The 21,202-nt window shown below is 32.3% G+C and overlaps 1 protein-coding gene across 3 annotated transcripts in view; it reads left to right on the top strand.

Moving 5' to 3' along the window:
- Positions 1-20,808, top strand: part of LOC123708921 (neuroligin-1) — a 72,051-nt gene extending 51,243 nt beyond the window's left edge. For 2 of the 3 annotated variants that reach the window (XM_045659936.1, XM_045659935.1), the window contains exons 5-12: positions 5,794-5,910; positions 6,750-6,875; positions 11,717-11,855; positions 12,789-13,001; positions 13,430-13,568; positions 18,461-18,612; positions 18,852-19,010; positions 19,192-20,808. In XM_045659936.1, the coding sequence (XP_045515892.1) occupies positions 5,794-5,910; positions 6,750-6,875; positions 11,717-11,855; positions 12,789-13,001; positions 13,430-13,568; positions 18,461-18,612; positions 18,852-19,010; positions 19,192-20,017 (1,871 nt within the window). In that variant the 3' untranslated portion in view covers positions 20,018-20,808. Of the gene's footprint in view, positions 1-5,793; positions 5,911-6,749; positions 6,876-11,716; positions 11,856-12,788; positions 13,002-13,429; positions 13,569-14,219; positions 14,344-18,460; positions 18,613-18,851; positions 19,011-19,191 lie in introns of those variants that run through there. The other variant, XM_045659937.1, reaches the window with a different exon arrangement.
- Positions 20,809-21,202: the final 394 nt, after the last annotated feature.

Raw genomic sequence — 21,202 nt, 5'->3', positions numbered from 1 at the left:
CCCATGGACACTCGCGATGCAAGCGGGCTCACTGTTTTCGTGAAGGTTCGATCCATACAGCGGTGGCGCGCGGCTACAAATGCCTTGATAACACTCTGTTGTGAAACCCGTCGTTCAGTTGATATAGGTAAATTTCATATTCTGCCTCGACGAGCGATGATGAAACTCAGCTAGAATTCGACAACTCCTCTAAAACATTCCATTATAATTGTGGTAGAGGATTCGGAGAGACCCAAAAACGTTTTTTCGTTATTACTTGTTTTTTGTCGAATATGAAAATTTGTATTGGATAATTTTTCACTAAAAGTAAATGATCGAAACATAAAATATTTTCCCTAATATTTTATTCATATAATCTCAGCTAAGCCTATCACATAATCCGCTATGAATATGCAAACTATACCTCACTTTTTCTGACCCAGTTGCGATCGAATGTAACAGAAATTCTGCAATTGCAATTTCCACTTTGCGATGCCTTCAAATTTACAATTCCTCTTTGTAAATTTAGGATGCTTCGTGGAGATGTTTTGTGTTCGCGCTGTATCGATGCTCGAAATTATTCATTTTTGTTCGAATGCATCGAGCGCATGAATTTAAGTCAAAACATGAATTTCTGTTCCTTGTTGTATTAGCAAAATATAGGTAAATTATTTCTCAAATCATTCACGAGTTAAAAGAAAACCGTATGATGGTTTTACGAGTAGTTTAGTTTGTACGTAACAAATTTACTGGGTTTATGTACACTTATAATTTCTTTTTACAATGCCATATAAACAAAACACGATCATCTTACTGCTACACTCTCATTTCTTACACTTTATTTACCCTTCTACTAGAATACATGTTCTCTATCAAACAGAATTGTATATGATTTATTTTAAAAGTCAAACTTATATTATATCCGCCTTGACACATCTACTTCAACTCTTTTCTTGGACACAAGTATGGAAAATATAAATTTAAAAATTCCTAACTTTTGTTATAATGGTATTATGAGGTGAAGCGAACTACGAAGCGAAAAGGGCGCTCAACTATTCCGACAAGAATACTTACTGACTTTGCGGTTCGTCGCAAATATTTCTGCACTCCAAACTATTATACCTGCCTTTATTTCAAACTAGTGCCTCTGATTAGAAGATATTTAGCAAAGACTTTCACCAAAATTACGCACTTCTTGTACTCCTCTCCTCCTCTGAAAACTCCTTGTGGGTCCTCTCTCAGTATTGGTGGTAGAACTTAAAGTTGAGCTAGTCCCATTTTTGGTTAGAGTAATTGTATTTTCAAGTTATACTTCTTTCTATTATTAGTATTAGAATCATATAATGCACGCATCGGCGTGCGCACACCGCCGCAAAAAATCGACACCACCACACCGTCACAAAAAACGACACCCTGAAGTTAGTAACATTTTAAGATAAAAAATCCATAATTTTAATGTAGAAATATTTTTTTGGTGATGTTTAAATAAGCTTTATTTAAGAAGATACTAATAAAACTTTAAACATTCTATTGTTAGTGATGTTTTACTATAAACGTAATAAGGCGAAAGATAAAAAATTTAAAAAGATTTTTCATATCGTCCGCATATAAAGAAGTATAACTTCTAACGCCTGTATACAAGTACACACACATGTTTTTTCAAATAAATAACAATAGTAGCATAAACCTCTTTTTGTAGATTTTGTTAAGCATTGTTCGCGTGACCTGCACTGCATATGTGTAAATGGGTCACATTTCTCTAGAAGTGTGATATTTTTAAAATAAATATTCAGCAAATCAAAATTAAGTAAAACAATTATAGTTTGTGTTATTGTTATTCCCTTCGAAATCAAATCTAATGATATTCGATTTAGTCCAACCTCGTGTATTTTAAGAAAGATCTGCTCGACTGAGACCGATAAATGTGTACCGGTTTCTAAGGTCACACTTAACGGTGTATAAATGCGCGTTAGCACATCCGTATGTTGAAGGAAAACATCGTGAAGAACCGGCTCGTTTTAGACCCACAAATTAACGGATAGTTTCAGGAAGACGGCTGACCATCTACTTGCCTATTAAGAAAAATAAATGATCACGAAACTGACAATGAAATTACAGGCGTAGACTTGGAGAGTGTTTAGCTAAGTGCGTTAAAACAGTGGCACTACGTTATTATGAAGGTGTTGATAAAATGTATATTGACAGTATGTGAATAGTGGTTTATTTAAAACAAAGTACAACGAGTTATTATCCATATTATATGCGCCTCATACATTTAGCTTAATGCGTAAAATCTGACAAAGCTGACCAATACAAAACGAATGAACTATATTGCAGGCTGCCAATCCCATTCGCGATTGACTGATATGAATTGATTGACAATATGAAAATAAATCTTCGAATATAAGCTGTGCATTTACGAACGTTTGTTATGAGCTTCAAATAATAAAGTGTCCTATGGTATATATAAAATTGGTTATTTCAATATATTTCAGTATACAAGAAATGCAAAAACAAGCTTTTGTAATGTCGAAAAATATTTACAAACTAACAACACATATTTATCACATTCCTATATTAGAAATTTATATTTAGAATATATCGCATTTGACAATTATCTTGTTATAGTGTCTATGATAATTGTCTAATTTTTTCAGTTCTTATGCATAATTATGATATCAATAAAACTTATTTCTGTAATTTAACATTTATCTTAGAAAATGATATCTGTAATGTTTGTAAAATAACTATTTTTTGCATTCGATAAACTGTGATTTACGTCAGCCGCAGAGCAAACTTTTTTAATTATTATATGTAAAACTGGCGCGTTGAGTTTAATATTCTGTGGACTTATTTTTATAGCTACTTGGACGAACTATAAAAATACAAACTAATGATAAAAATGTTTCTATTTATAAACTGAATTCTGTTGTACAAATATGTATGACCGAATTTATAACACTCTTGGTTATTCTTAAGTAATCCGATACGCGAATATATAAATGTTTGAAAATTGAAAAAAATATTAAGAATGTACAATATGTTTTTATAATGACAAAATATAGTATTATCTTAAAATATAATAAAATATTTTTTTCAACATTGGTGCACATCTTCCCAATAGAGCAGCACCCCAGACGAAGTGATCTGTGGACAACCTTACGATTTTATGTTAAATTATCCTGAAAAAAAAAAACAATTCTTAAATATACGGAGATGAAGATGGTATTCTAAGTAATAATTACAGCTAAGTACGGGTTTTAACCGCAATCGCATTAAGAAGCGCACTTCAGCTCGCACCCTAAGCTCTTAACCTTCAAGTTCTAAAACGTATCAATTAGGACGCCATTTTGAGCTAGGGAGTGCCCTACATAGTAAAATATATTATGTTAACTTCGAATTATACACGAACTTGACCTCGTGACGTGACAGACATATTTAGCGACAGTAAAAATGCGTGCGTGTACTTGTGTACACACTACACACGTAAGAAGTGAAACTTCTTTTTGACCTTAATTTTCGAAAAATTGATCTCCTATATCATTAATAATTTCAGATAATAACTTTGCAGTAATTGGCTAAATAAAGTTAAATTAGATTTAGTTTAGGAAAACGCTTTTATTATCATAGACATGGATACAAATAATACAATTATTTCATTTTACCTTATTACTACTAAGATTGTTGCAGAATTTCATTAATTGTAATAGAATTATTGTTATCGTTATTATATATTTTTGTTATTAATAGCTTCGAATTTCTTCAAATCAACCGTGGTAGGGACAAGAAAAATATGGCACGTAACCGAAAAATGTGACACGTAACCGAAAAAGGTGACGGTAAATTTGTTTCCAACGCCGATAAAGAAGTTTCATTTCGAATTAATAGGCATCATAGGACAGATATCTCTATTAATGAATACAGTGATTTGTGCTTAGAAAAGGCTATTATTATATTAAAGTAACCTTAGCAAGGTCTGCTTTAAAGTCTTCGAGCGGTCTTTCTCTTTAGTAATAAACTGTTTGTACAGCCTGCCAGTGGTTTATACGATGAATATATATTTGTGTTCTTTGTGCTATCATTTCATTGCCATATTATACAAAATACATATAAAAAACAAAAAAGCAGGTTACATAAGTTATTAGGCAACGGACGGCCTTATAGCTAACAAGCGATTTCTATCAAATGTATTGTGTAATGTATTACTAAGTATTGTTGCGACTTATTATTTTAATTTTAGCGTATTATAATTTATAGCATCAAAGTCATCATCAATATAAATACGCATTATGTTTGCTTTATGATAAAAATTAACATATAAGGTGCCTCTGTAGGCCGTGAACATCATAACAATGTTGAATTAATTTTTTATTTTATCGACAATTTTACGTAATCACTACTATATTTTAAAATCACTTTTTTTTAAAAGTAAAATAATCAAGCAATTATATTTTGATGACATCCAATATGCTTTTGCATTGTTATTGCGTGTATATTATACTTTTATTGGATATTATATTTATAGATCAAATAAAAACAAGATAGTGTCAAAATATTAACCATCTTTTACTTAATGTACGGTTTTGAGCAGAGCTGTTATCTTAGTTTAAGTAGAATGTTTTAACAAAGTATTATTTTTAAATTTGTCAAACAAAAATGAAAAAAAGGTACATGTCATTGTTGTGGTCTTTTTCGTTAGGAAATAAATACAACAAAGGTTTTAAATACAAAAATGGTTACACATTTTATCCTTGTTATGCCTTTTTGACTTACCGACTCCGTTTAGAGTAATATCTGTGTGGCCATGGCGTGGAATTACGATTTTAAACTCCTAGACCGTCACTACCACGAAACATAAGTATTAAAAATTCGCCATTAGAGGTAATTTGTACATGCGTATTTTATAATTATATATGTACTGCTTACAAAGTAAAATCTAAGTAAAAATAAAAAAGTCGTATACAATACTTACAATATTTAATCTCTTTGTGGTAAAGAAAAGAATCAACACACTGACCTCAATAGCAAAGACAAAAGAGAAACTATCTCAAAAAGGTTTCTGGAAAGTATATTATATTGAAACTAGAACTCTTAACAAAAATTCATGGCACGAGCCATCTAAGCGAGTGAAGGAAATCCGTTCCGAAAGAAAGTTGTGCCCTAGCTGCCATGAAGATGTGCTAAATGAGAGCTCGGAAGATTGTTTTGAGTTCTTGGAGTATATAAGAGTTTTACTTTAATAGTTTTCTCCATGTCGAATATTTTTTGCTCTGATGTAGATTTTGTATTTAAAGAATATTATTTTGCAAATTAGCACTAGAACTGGTTGAATTGATAACGTTCTCCATAGTTTTATTTAAAGTTCATTTAATAGAGCAGTTGGCGTAATGGCTTCAGCGTGCGACTCTCATCCCTGAGGTCGCAGGTTCGATCCCCGGCTGTGCACCAATGGACTTGCTTTCTATGTGTGCATTTAACATTCGCTCGAATTGTGAAGGAAAACATCGTGAGGAAACCGAAAAAGACGAGAGCGTGCGTCAGGCATGGTAGGCTGATCACCTACTTGCCTCCTAGATTAGCAAATAATCATGAAACAGATACATAAATCTTCGGACCAAACCTAAAAAGGTTGTAGCACCATCGATTTTTTCTATATGACTTTCAACCACGAGATTTTGAGTTCAAACTTTGGCTGTGCATAGATCCCTGCGTCGATTTACTTATAAAAGAAACTTTGGTTTTGAAGTAATCTTTACACTCTAAAAAATTACTTTGACTAAACAATAACACATGAAAAATTATTGCTTGTTTCAGGTCTCTTGTTCCACAGAGCTGTTTTGATGTCAGGTTCTGGTCTGAGTCCCTGGTCACTGGTTGCTGATCCCAATAAATACGCAGCCCTTGTTGCCTCACATGCTAACTGTTCACCCGGTAAAATATCTAATTTATTTAGTAATTTAGCAGATTTTGATATTTTTAGTACCAACTCAGAGATTAATGGCATAATTTTAGCGACTAGATAAAACTTACATAAGACTCTGCCATGGTTTAAGTAATTATATTTAATGTTAGTTATGCCTTATTATTATTTACAAAAAAATAGTTTTTACACTCTGTTATGGTTGAAGCTACAATAACACTTTTTGTTATATATTTTTTACCGCGTAAGAAAAATCCGTTTATTAATATCTAAACATAACAATTAAACATACAGTCTTAACCTACAAGGTAATAATAAAAATAATTTAAAATTTAAAAAGTTTAGTCCCCGTGTCAGCGTACTAACCGGCGCTAACTTAAATCTTTAATTCAAAGGCCGGAAACGCACTTGCAAGCATTCTGGCAATGTGAGTCCATGGGCGGCGGTATCACTTAACATCAGATGAGCCTCCTACCCGTTTGCCTCCTGTTACATAAAAAATACTTTCACCTGTGCATCTTCAAGGGATCAACGTCATCCCATTCGGCCAGTTGCCATCGTCTCTATTTTTATTATAAACCTTTAAATAATATTTTTCTTCTCACAATTTAATTTCTTATAAATTTGTTGATAAGGTTTTTTTCAATGATTTATCATATCGTATCTACATCATTCTTGACTCATCACTTTTAGTTCTTCGATTTGTACCACTAAGATGGGTAATAATCAAGTTTAGTATTAAGAGTTTGTATTGTGTGAATTGTGACTTTTGTAGAAGGGTTAATGTAGCTTCTAAGTGGACAGTTCAATACAAATCTACCAAAACCCTAAACTTATGCATATTTTACAGATCTGACACCGCCAGCGCTTCTACGTTGCTTACGAGAGCGTCCATTGGAGACACTATTGTCAGCACCAGTCAAGGCACCAGACTTTTCCTATGCTTTTGGGCCCAGTGTTGATGGAGTTGTGATTGGTAAGTTCAGATTGATCCTCTTACTTTGTAAATATTAATTTTCACAAAAAACAAATATTAAAGTCAAAGTAAGCTTTAATGTATATATATAAATAATTTGAATTTATTAAGTTATTTCTTTTTAAGCTAAGGAGATTGATGAATAGGAAAACTTAAAACAAAACTGCAACTGTAATAACAAAATATAACGATAAAAATTTACAAAAAGAACATCAAAAATCAGTCCTATAAATGTAGATAATCATTTTCGAATTAAAACTACTGAATTAACAATCTTGAAAACAGTTGAATAATTCAGAATGTACATTTTCGCGTAGTGCAGTAGCTGTCACAATAAGTTGCAACTATCGGGGAGCGATGCGAAAATCATTACAAATTCTCAACGAGTCTTAAAGTCTGAACAAAAACATTCCAATTTATATCCAAAAGCTTGTGTTAAAACAAATAAATTTTATATATTATCTTTCTGTTCGGCTTAATCGTGACTTGTAATTTTAAGAGCTGGCAATAATTGTCATTCATGCTTAAATGCACTAATTTTTAAATATTAGGTTTAATTATGTTAATTTAACCGATAGTTAAAAGATTGTTTTCAACTATTATTTCGTATTCTTAATGGAACGAAGTCATAATAGAGTACATAAATATATTACGTTTTACTCTGGATTAGATTTTTCATTTTCAATATAAGTGCGTATTGAATTTGAAAACGACGGCAACACACATGCGTAATATTTTCCATGGACGGCAATAATATTTAAAATGAAATAAATAAAATGCGTCATTAAATTTTACATGCTTTCATCACTTTATAATAAATTGGAGTTATTATTTTATGAAAACGTTAAAATAATAAATGTTATGGTAACACTTTGTTTCCAAATTTAAATCGAAACGATATAATGTATTATATACGTATAGTTAATTATAGATGCGTGTAACTTGAAATCACTAGAAGAAAAGAGGATCTGATAAAAGTTGTAACCGAATTACGCTGTATCGCACTATTCACATCACGCGTTGTCCATCCGACACTTGAGAATTTTCACAAAGCCCTCGCTTGCTTGGACATTGTTTAAGAGTTCTGAAAGTGATATTAGTTTACGATATTCTCGTTAATAATTCGGGTACACTATGTTGCAGCAATGATAAAGAACTTACCATTGTATTTTACAAGTATATATTTCTGGTTTTATTATAGTATGGAGAACAAAAGCATGTCCAACCTGCAATAATTTCGATGTAAAATTAATTATAACATTTACTCAAAGTAAACAATGCTTATTACGGTCAAACGTCGGTTCTACTTTGTTTGTGACAGCAAGGAGTTTTCATATTGTATTCAGTATTTCACATCACATAGTCTGAAATAAACTGTATGAAAACTAATACGTGAACATTTTCATTACCTAAATATTATTCTGTAATCGCTTTATAAGCAAATTACATAAAAAGCATTCAAAATGTCTATATATTTTTATTGTACAAAAAATACCGATATTCAACGAAAATATTGCACAACAAAGACCAAACCAAGCAGGAAAAGAACTCCGGAAACTCAATTGATCCTCATAAGAGAAATAAAAGATCAATCAGTCAGACCCTTGATGAATCAATCAATCTGAACCACGGAGTTTGTAATAAAAAAACGGACTTCCGCAACTCGCATTTGATGACATATTTTCTTTACAAATTGTAAATTGCTTGCAATTGATAATAGATATCACGAAATCAATTTGTTAACAAGCAGTCAGCCAAACAGTTTTTTTAGAACTGTTTCCGTCTCAGACTAATAATTGGACTTCTCTTGTACAATCCTCACGACCGTCCGTTTCTGCATGAACACGATAACTTCAAATACTCCGAATTGATTACGGTACTGTTTTCACCATTGAGTGACGTGATTTCTGAGAAAGGTTGGATATTACGATTGTTGTAGAGGTCGCAAAAATCTTTCCAAAATATACTAAATCTACGCAGGCAAAACTGCGAGCGAAAACTACGGAAATCACTTTATATAACGCTTTCTAGAAATTGTTAAGTAAGTTACATTCGTAAATGTTAACTGTCAATCATAGTACTATAGAAAACGTATTTTTACAACATAATCTTTAAAATTTGAACTGGCCCATTTAAGCTTCTCTATACATTCTGGGGTGAGGGACACACGACCGACCAATTATTTAATGAGGCGCAATTACTTTCTTTGGTCTCCAGAATACGATACGGCGAATACAAGATCAAGACTAATTATATAATTTCATTTTACCTGCCACAAGAAGAGTGACCATTTGGTTTCCTTCCAACTTACTTCCCAGTAGTGGAGAACAAATTAGAAATTTAATTATAATTTGCACTACGACCGGCGAATAGAATGAAAAACAAATGAAACTACATATATGGTTTTTACTTTAAGTTATATAATAATAACATTTGTGTCCCTAATTATACATTAGTCGAGGCAGAAAAACAGTTTCATGATAAGTTTTCTAAAAACGGAAACACTTGATAACCGGGTAGTACTTTGAGAAAAAATACCTTTTTACGACTAACATTCTCGAATGATGACCTTACGTTGTATAAAACTTGTCAAACCATAACGATAAATTTACGAAAAAGTATTCTGCCGACAACGCGCTAGAAGCTTGTGAATCGATGTGACGATAAAGTTGCTATTGATCTAAGTTTACAAGTTGCGATTGAATTACATTTATAGATTGCATCAGATTTAATACGAAACTTAGATATTGGAATTCGAGAATTTACAATTCAACGTCTTGATATTATTAATTACATTTAATACAAATATAATTAACACAAAATACAAGTAAATATAAGCATGATCTAATCATATAAGTAAATAAATTCATTTTATTATATCTTTTGGTAGATTTGATATTAGTTCTAATGACAAGAGGAAAATAATCATAGTCTAAACATGTGCCAGGAATGACTTTCATATGTCGACAGATTTTATAATTCATATACGTATATAGCTTTAGGTGTATAAGAAAGTTTATCATTTGTACTTCAAATATGTATGAATTTAAGTTTTTTTTTTAGTTGAAATCAATACAATTATGAATAACCATTTACTTCCTAGAATTTCATAACCATTCAATGAGTAATTTGTAATAATTTTCTTATAACTTAGTACAATGTACCAACCGTAATCAATTCCTTCGAACTTAAACAACTCTGCAACTAAAAAGCTGTCATCTCAACATTTGCAGACGTTCCTTAAATAACTATTCAACTATCTGCTCTCATTTCTCGCTCAAATGCCATGTCTGGGGTTGATAGTTGTAGATTTACCAATTGTCCGCAAATTCTTCAGTTGACAACCCCAAACAATATTAAATTGAGTCAGAACTTTTCTCATCTCATGTTGTTCTTAGAATATTCGAGGATTCCTTTGATTCTTAGTTTTTTCATATCAAAGACACTTAGTTTTGGGTTTGTTATGATTATTTCGACGAAATATTTTATACCAAATATTTCTAACAAAGGACTAGTACTTATACAAATTGCTAGGCAGTTATATGTTTTTGGGAACAAATCTGGTAAGTTCATAAAGAAATGTCTTATGAGAATTATTTTTAATATTTGAAGAGTTTTCAAAGAGTCAACGAGATTTTGAAGCTTTTTTCTTTCCTCTTCATTGTTAAGCAAAACCAAAATCTCACTTATTAAAGAAATCAGCTAAAATGATGGACCATTTTTACATTCTGTTTTAATAAATAATCTTCGACCTGTATTGTAAAACTGAATCAAACTTACATACACTTTTGTAAAAAATATTTTACATAGTCTTATTTTTGTTTAGCAAATCAATTTTACTCGAAGTTACAATACATAGTATTTGCAGAGCAACTAATATTTTTATTTTATATAGCTTATTTTCTAACAATTTGATAAAACGTAGTACACAACTAACCTACCTTAAAATTAAATTTCCTAATGCTTCTTTGATAATCTTTGACCCGTTGAATCATTTTTATTTTAAGAAAATTCTTGATTGTAGAAATTCAGTAAAGAAACCAATTCCCTATTATGAAATAGGGTTTAAATAAAGGTTCACAATCCAAATCGTGACCAAAGACCACATCGTAAATTAACTCATTTCAAAGTAGCTAAAATTTACTGATGGAATTTTTAATTAAATAATCGTGTTCTGGCTCGTTGTAGCGTTATAAATAAATTCCATTTCTAATTATACAACGAATTTGTAGTGGCTTAAGATTAAATTTGTTACTTTGTTAGTTTGTGTTTTAATATCTCTAGGGTTTTAAAAGGTTAATTTTCTTAAATAATTTATAGAAAAGTTAGCTTTTAATATTTAAATTTTTGGTGGTGTGGCTTTTGTTACACTTTACTTTCGGTTAAACTTACATTTTTCTGCGACTTTATATAAATACGTATTATATACATTTTGATAAAAAAATACATAGTAAATTATATTCGCGGTAATATTTTTATGGCGAGTTATGTTAATGGAGAGTTTCTTCGCAAGAAGGTTTACCTCGTCACTTTACGATTTAAATTTCAATATTAAATTTTCGCACATAAAGTCCTTGACATCCGCGCTACTTAAAAGAACTACATCGAAATTGGATAAGGACGTAAGATGATGTTATAATTGTTAGAATTGGTACTTTATTAGTGCCGATTCCGGGCTTTTATCGGAAATTTAATTAATACCACAGAATAGCCTTGCAGTTGTAGTTTATCGGTAGTCGATCAGTACGCTCGGTGTTTTTCTTTCTAAGTAATGTACGCTTACAATAATGCCCGTCAATCATGGTTCGAATAGTCGATTAATATTTAAATTTCTTTCAAAGATACAGGTGACATGATGGGCAATTCGGAATCCGGTTTCGAATGGCAAATGTCCAGAGCCCTTCATGGAAAACCAGCAACTGCTGTCAACATCATCAACGCTGTGCTTATGAGGGAGAGTGCTGTCAATCAACTAACCAAGTAAGTTAATAATTCAATTCGTCAGCGGCGTGATGCTTACAAACGAACACTTATTGCTTCCTATTAAATCCTATAAAAAAAGATTCCAAATTTACAAGAACACATAGCCATAGCTTACACACTTCTGAAAACTATATCCTTGAAACCATTTATCATATCTCTTGCTTTCTTGGCAAATTCAATAAGGTATCCGCAGTAAGGCTATGGAATTCACTTTACTGTACAAGCATTACCTGTCGTACTAATTGATGTAAAATTATCGTGATTTTTTTTTTTCATGTGTTCTTTTGTTTTACTGTCCCTTTCATGTACTAATATGTATAATTACTTGTGTTGTTCCATTAGTTTTGAGTAATTTGCCCTCTTTTTTATTTATTTACAACGAAGTCTAAATAAAACAAACCTGTGAAGAATTGCATGTTTACCATTAGGTAAATTAAGTGTTGCGGTTTGCCTTTTATCATACATCAATGAATTGACCAATTTAGTCAATGAGTTTATAGTTGCATTTATAATCTGCAACTACAATCAGTACAATAATTATTAAAAAATTTCGAATATCAGCCACAAGGACCCTCGGGCCTGGTAGTAATTGGTTCGACCGGAGGCCATTGACAGGTTGAAGGAACCGCTTCAATTCACCACAACTTATTTCAATTCAAACTGTCTAGAATGTTGTTTTGTTTTAAATATCCGTAACCTCCCAATAGAGCACGGATATGTCCACGTCCATTTCATTGATCATTCATGAATCTAACCGGAAATACTTTTGTTCCACCGATCCTCGAACCGAGTAATCAAAGTTGATGAAACACATGTACACTGTTACATGTTGTGTAAGCGGCAAAGAAAATATACCTTTATTTCATAACTGAAAGTAGAGCTTCTTCGTGGAGTAATAATTCAATTTAAAAACCGAAGCTCAATTTTCAGATATGACCTTATGCTGGGAGTGACGAAGGCTGAGGCTTATTTTGCATTCAGCGGAGATGATATCCTATTCGGAATAGAGGCGGATAGGAGATCAAAAATTCTTAAAGCGTTCGTTAGAAATACCTACACTTATCACCTATCCGAGATATTGGCTACAATAATAAACGAATATACTGATTGGGAAAAGCCAGTTCAGCATCCAGTTAATATTAGGTAAGTTATTATAACTTATTTTGTAAGATTTTTATAGTGAGATTACATAGTAAATTTCCAATAGAAAATCCAGTCTGCCAGTTATAAATTAATAAATATTAATTTTGTTAAGTTTTAAATATGTTTCATCAATTTAATAGAGCAGCGGTGACGTAACTTATCAAACTTACTTTACAAACATGTTGTTGCTTTTTAAAATAAAATAACAGTTAATAATTTACTTCATTATGTAAATGAGTTTTTTCTATATTGAGAGACAGATCAGTTAAATGGTATAATTACACTGATGTTGTGTTAACTAATAATATACATGAAAAACAGTACACATGAATTAAGTTCCTCATTAGTCAATGTGTCTACCGTTACTTACGTAATTCAAGGGAAAAAATACGTTAGTCAACAGTACTTAATATAACATTTTTCAACAGAGACGAAACACTAGAAGCATTGAGTGATGCGCAAGTGGTCGCACCAATTGTACTAACAGCGGACACTCATTCTGAGCTAAGAAGGAACTCGTACCTCTATGTCTTCGACTATCAAACGAAGAATGGAGATTATCCACAGGTAAAAATATATCAAATAAAATTTTGGTAAAGTCATGAGGGTTTAAATCACACATATTTAATAATGCGTAAACTAAATATATACTTACGAAGAAATTTAGAAATTATAAAGGCGTATTAAGAGCGTGTTCGATGAATAGCCGCCATTTTTATTTTAAAGAACACACACGCGCGAATCACGACACATCTAACAAAGAGTACGTTACCCACAATACATACAGCCAGAGATCGGGGATAAGGAAGACATTCTTAAGTCAAATTAATTGATCGTTTTTAAGGAAATGCTAAACTTTCTAAACCCAAACAATATATTGGCGGATTAATTGGAAGACCTAATTATACAATACGAGCAGTGTTGGCCTAGTGGCTTCAGCGTGCGACTCTAATCCCTGAGATCGTAAGTTCTATTCCCAAATGTGCCCCAATGGTCTTTCTTTCTTTGTGTGCATTTAACATTTGCTCCAATGGTGAAGGAAAACATCGTGAGGAAACCGGCTTGATTTAGACCTAAAAAGTCGACGGCGATACACACAGAAGGCTGATCACCTACTTGTCTATTAGATTGACATTGATCATGAAACAGATACAGAAATCTGAGGCCCAGACCTAAAATAGTTGTAGCGCCACTGATTTATTTGTTTTAATTATACAGTACAATCAACGGTATATCCAACGCAGCCACGGAGTAAACGTACTTATACAACTTCTCTCACAGAGTACGTGTTCACCGCAACTTTAATTATACTATTTTTTCTAAAAAAAATATTTTTCTAAAATACTCGTGTTTTATTCTGTTTGATTAATTCTCTTTTTCGAAGTAGAACTCCACTCCGACATAAAAATAGAACCTACAAAAGCAATTATGCTATTCATAAAACATCAGCTGACACCGTTTCTTTATTCCATTCATGTTACTGGAGTTTGAATTTTAAATTTTATACATGTTTTACAGAACTTGATATTTCCTTAGAGAGCGTATTTAATTCTTAAAACATACATACCCAGATATACATATTACATATAATATCTTTATTCAAAACAGCAGTAGGAATTAATAAAATACGTACAAGTCTCTTTGATATGGAAAACGCCTCCGCCTCGTAGTTATTACGATTTGAACATGTGATATAGAGACCAGACGGTATTGAGATTGTATGTAATACGCAAGTATAATGTCTATAATTATATCCACACATTATTATGCCTCTTAAATTTGTATCTAAAGTTAAGACCGAAGAGATGGATTGAAAGATGTATGTTCTGAAAGAGTAGTGTGATCCAGCCGTATGCCATGAGGTCACGCGATCGAACACCGACCGACAACATCGTACTGAGCCCAAAATCAATGGCGTCTGCCACCCATAGGAGCCTAAAGCCTGTAAACAACAAAAATCTAAGACTAAGCGCTGCAGCGCCAATTAGGATATTATTTTAGACGTAACTAACAATGGCGTAAATCAAATTACAGAAGTTACTCAAGAACTCGGTGTTTCAGAACCTTCACTTTAAAAATGAAACAATTAGCAGTTATTTCCTTTACTCAGTCATGCAATTAAACCTTTTAGGGCCCCTGATAGAAGTTAGCGACTATTAAAATTCAGTTTTTTGACCTAACGTTTCAGTACTTTAGTGACGTTTAAAATGAGTATTTAGCGCTACCTTCTATTGTTTCGCCACTGCCCTATCCTTTACAAAATGCGCTCAGCTTAAGGAATAATAACCAACATAATTCTTTAATGCTAGTTTTAATTCGAGTTTAATCTTCTCCTTAGGACTCAAGTGAAAGCATTTATAACAATGCTGGCGTACTATCGGCCTTATTTCAACACAAATGACTAGGACTGCACATTAATTGTAGCTAATTACTTTTTTAATACTCTTTTCTGTTAAATACGGGAAGGTGACTCAAAACTGTATTTAGGATAAGCAGATACGTTTCTGAGTCTATTGACAAATTAAATACGTAAATTGTATTTTTAAGTATGGATCAAAATATATGTTATTATTTCAGAAGTTCTTACATAAAATAAACAAAATAACCAAAGTCCGTTTACAAATAACGATAAAGGCTTTCCCAGTACTTTTCATTCTGCCCTTTCTCTATCCCCTCTTGATCAAACCTTGCCTGCAATCAGTTTTCCCATTTTAACTTTCCATCTCTTCTACTATCTGCCCTTTTACAGTCTACTTCTATAGTAATTATTATAAATTACCTCGGAACCCCAACACAAACTCGGTTACAAAAGTTAAACGATTAAAAACTTCCTTGCCGCTCTATAGTTTTATTCCACGTACATCCCCGTTTTAAATTTCTCTTAATTGGAACCGGAAGTTTGGAAGAACAACAAAGTTATAGAGCTACTGATGCCCACCAATTTGACTGCTGAGTTCAAGCGTCTTCATTTCATAGCAAGTAATTAAACTTTGCCGGTTAAACGAGACCTACTCTGTGTTGGATATCGTTCAAAATCGAAGACCAAGAGAAGTTGGTTATTATTAATATAAGTGAAGTTAGGTCGTTTGATGGTGGAGTCAATGAAGTGCGCTAAATTACCTCATTGTTAGTCAGACGGAAACTACAGATTCCGTAGCCGTAACCGGTACATTACATTAAGTTTTTTTGGTTTAAATATTCTTTATGACCTTATATTATTCCTACTATTATTCTTCTATATATAGTGTTATATGATCTTTAAAACATAGTCTGGTCAATTACATTATTTTTGTTATAGAGGTGAGACATTGGAGGATACAATCACAACTTACGTTAAGAAAAGCTTATCATCAATAAATAATAATAAAAAAATCTGAAAAAGTTTAGAGACATTAAATAAAAAACATCGAAAGATATGGTGGATATTTTGAAAAATCGATTTTCACTTAGTGACTACCTCAGGGCGTCGTTCCAAGTTCCAATTGGCAAAGATGCATTCTACATTACTGCTTCTTGGCGTAAATCCATTCCACAAGAATCTGTTCACTGAAATATTGACGATTTTATTTGCTTTCTACGTTTGCTGCCTTGAATCAATTTGTTATATATTTTACCAAATATTACGCGTTAAACAATTAGCCCGCTTAGAAAGTACTCTTTCTAACGCCGCAACTCAAAATTTACCTGTCAGTATCATAACATCTTGTACTTAGTAAAATATTAACGTAAATTAAACATAAACAGTGGTTATCTGTAGCAAATGTTCTGTACATTTTTTTTAAATAGGGTGGGAAAAAAATTAAGCTGACTAGCTTTCTTGGGTTTGTTAGATTACATTTTTGAACGTCACGTGAATTATGATTCATAATTGATATGTAAAACAATAATATCTTTACAAGCAAAAAACAAGCACATCAAATATATTTAACTTAACGATATTATTACACACATATCAGATATATTTCCATACAAAAGACAGTTAAATGAATACAAGAGTCGATTGAAATATTTTGAGTGAAATTATTCTCGAGTAGGTTTTTTGATGTTGGGAGAATGAAAAGAAAACGTCACATTTTAATATAAAATTGTGATGTCTGTTACGTTTCGTCGTTTCTTTGTTAGGTGTTGTATTAGGTATAGAAATTGTTTTTATTGGAGCGAACCGGGGACGGAAATGATAAAATGTTCTCCTTTGTACAATCTCAAGTTTCTTGACGTAAATTGTACAATATTTTATTAGTATAATTTCACTAACTGATTGTGATATAAACTTAATTTGTAAAGTGAAGAATATCTTATTTTAATTTTAATTTAATAAACCAAGTTGCGTTTCGGATTTTTGGTAGTTATCGTGTATAGTCTATATCTAAGTCCGTATCCCATGCTAGAGGTGTGCTGATATTAAAACGACAGTTCTAGCAATGATATTCCAAAATTAGCCTATATATATATATTATTTACGCCTTATATGATACTAATATTTTCTAATTATATTAACTATGTTATTAATCTCGTAATGCTAATCCAAAAATAAAATTTATATTTACTGGAACGCAATATATTATTGTTATATGTGTTTATTTATTAATTAACATTTCATACTTGAAGTACTCTTGCAGTCCGTTTAAAACATTTCCATAATAATAAATATTAAAATTAAAGCGAATCGTTACTGAAATTCTCACCTTGTTGGATTACAGGTAAATTAGGTTTGTCCGAGCTAAACGCCTCGGTAATTTCGTTAGAGGGGATCCGCCAGAGATAATGATTTTACTTAATGTACTACTTTTGAGTTTTTATTAATTTCTACGTTGAGAGTTATTAGTTCTTATTTCAGTTATGAGAAATTTTATAACTAGCTGAATATGACTGCAGATTTTTTCTATTGGTTAAGATCGGTAGGTAGATAATAAGTCCTTGTAGTCGAATGATAAAGCGCGTTCATTTGAGTTTTATAAATAGCATTTTTTGGTATTAGTTAGATAGTTTGGAAAGCAATTAACAACACATTATTTAAATCATTACTGCCATTTACTCTTAAGGGCTTCTGATCATAGACATGCTCATGCCGTTACAGCTTTATTATTTACCATACAATGCAATATTTACAAAATAATGTGTTATCAACATAAATGTGAAATACCTATTAGCATACACTAATATTGTTAGCAATTTCGTGTGGCAAATAAACTGTTTATAAATTATTTAAATAAAATACCAGTCGAACGGCACGTCATTCTTAATAAATTATGTTTGATTCACATAAATAACTATTCCACCGTTGCCATCACATCACTACAGCAGACCACCTCTGGCAACCGTAGCTGCCAAGAGGTGATGACACGACAAAGCATGAAAGTTTTATCAAAAGAAAATGTTTGACTCTCAGCGAGTGCGATTCACAAATAATCTCTTCCTAAAAAATTAGGTTATAAAGGCAATTAATTAATTCCCAACAGCGCCAGGGCTGCATCCATGGAGAAGACCTGCCATATATCTTCGGAGCGCCATTAGTAGGTGGGTTAGCCCACTTCCCCACTAACTATACAAAAGCAGAAGTGGCTTTATCGGAATCTGTGATGTTGTATTGGGGAAACTTTGCCAAGACTGGGTGAGTTATGATCGTCAAAGGCTCTTTAGTGTGAGATTTATTATTACTGCAATTCGACAATAAAATACTATCGAAGCTTAAATGTATTAAACTATTAAAATCTACCAAAATTATGAATTGCTTGTTTTCTTAATAATATAACTATGTTTTTTAACTTGTAACATTTGTGTTAACTTGTTTTTTCGAAAAATATGAGAAATAATATTTATTTTATTTTTATTTGTTAACTCCTTAATTAGGAACCCGAATGAAGCCCAAGACAGCGACCCTATCAGAGCTGGAAGGCAAGACAGGGTGAGGATGAAGAATTTTGAGTGGACAGCTTACGAAGAAGTTCACAAAAGATACTTGAATATTGACCTCAAGTTGAAATTAAAAAATCATTACAGAGCTCACAGGTACTCTTTTCTCGCTCATGTTTTCTGATGAACATTTTAAATATATATTAAAATATCTTCAAATAAAAAGCATTTAAGCCAAGTCTAGTGATCTAGATTATACCTAAACGTTATATAAATCTAAGTCAATAACGAATCATTTATATGATAAACAAATTTAAATGTATTAATTTGTTTACAGATTATCCTTTTGGCTGAATTTGATCCCAGACCTACATCGCCCAGGAGGCGAGGACGTACCACAATCTCACCATCAAATCGAACCAGAAGATTCCTCTTTACAACCGACTTTGAAAACTTTCACCCCGCCGTTTAAGAAATCTACAGAGATCGTATTACCAGACTCAGCTACTAAAATCCCTTTCTTAACAATGTTAAATGTGACAGCACCAATGAATTTTAATATAATCGGTATGACTCAGAGTACAATATCAGACGTTCACAAAGCTGATGCACAGAGTACATCCACACCTGAAGATGGTTTTGCTGCATATTCTACCGCTCTTAGTGTCACTATAGCTATTGGGTGTTCGTTGCTTATTTTAAATGTTCTTATCTTCGCTGGTGTTTACTACCAAAGAGACAAAACTAGAATGAACGGCCAAGGTGAACCAAATTCTCACCTGAAAAAACGAGTTGAAAACGGTCAAATGCCCAATAATATTTGCGGTGACTTAGAAAGCGCTCTATCCTTTCAAACTAGCCTTAAAAACGATCCCGCCACTATTTTAAGCCACCACCATGCACATTCTCATCACCAACTGCCACCACCTGAATTTGCTGACCTTCCCAGTAATAACGTTTCAGCAATGGCTACATTGCCTCGGGCCCCTCCACCACCCAAAATTGGTAAGAGTAACATAAACACTCTAGCAAGCGGGCAGTTGCAAGAAAACCAGCCACTTCTCTCGCATCAAATGCAGATGATAAATACAAACACATTGACAAAGAAGAACACGCAACTGAACGCCAAGTCAAATGTGAGAATGGAGGAGTTGAGGGTGTGACGCCAGCGAGCCTGACTGCAGCGGACCGGCAGTTGCAGTGACGTGCACCACGATGAGATCGTGTGACTCCAGCCGGACCTTCTCAAGGGCGTAGATGATTACATTTAACGCTCTTGGAAAGAAGGTGCCAGAACAATCTTAATATAGTATCTGTTGAACAAAGTGAAACAGAGATATAGTGTTTAAAACAAAGTTTAAAAGTGATTTGCTTAGTGATACCATATCTGTACTGGACTCGGCAAACGGACAAAAACGATGTTGTAATCGATGTAAACTTTTGTAATTTAGCATATAATATAAAATGTTGTAAATATAGATACGGCTAAGCCATATCTGAGCTATGTACTCCTATAAGAACATGTGTTGTCGAAAAAACTAGTCAAGTTAGATTTTGATTTGCTCAAAGAGGAGTTCGTGTCTCATGAAAATATTCACATATTAGTAGATAACATTCTAATAATAGTTCGTGACAGATAGCATAATACGTAGATCATAAGAATAAATACCATTAAATAACTGACTATATAAGATATAATAGGTTTTTTTTTATTTAAAAAGATTTTAATGAATGAAGTTATTGGTTTTTCATTAAGAGGGGTATTATTTTGAGATCTGAAAATTAAATCGCAAAAAATTCTTACTAATTATTTTAACATAGACGGACCAATAGTGTTTGTAAATATGTATATAGACTTAGAAACGGATGAACAGGTTGTATGATCATGTTACCGGTATTTACCTTGTATCGAATAAACCCTTACTGACTGAATATTACTTACATTAAAATGTTATTTGTACACATTTTCTTTCATTGTATCCAATCGTCAATTTAATTGCAATAAAATGTATGAAACTTTTTGTTTATGACTAATTTTATTCTATTGTCCCATTTCAAATAATAACAGATCCATTATATTTATTGTAATAATTATTTACACTTTATATTTCTCTTCGATTTCAAATTGTAAAATTAAAAAAGTTACAAACACTTCTTTAACAAAACAGAACGCCTAAGATGTCCCCTTTATCGCCTCGATGCCTCCAACATTAAGATTGTGATGGTATCAAGAGGCTATAGAGTATTTTTGTCATTGCAGTCTATGGGAGCCCGAGACTGCGTTATCTGTAAATCGTAAATATTAAATTCACTTAACATACGCACATTATAACGTATGTTTTAATTTT

The sequence above is a fragment of the Pieris brassicae genome, chromosome 4 (genome assembly GCF_905147105.1).
Source record: "Pieris brassicae chromosome 4, ilPieBrab1.1, whole genome shotgun sequence".
Taxonomy (NCBI): domain Eukaryota; kingdom Metazoa; phylum Arthropoda; class Insecta; order Lepidoptera; family Pieridae; genus Pieris; species Pieris brassicae.
This window is presented reverse-complemented; position numbering and strand designations above follow the sequence as displayed.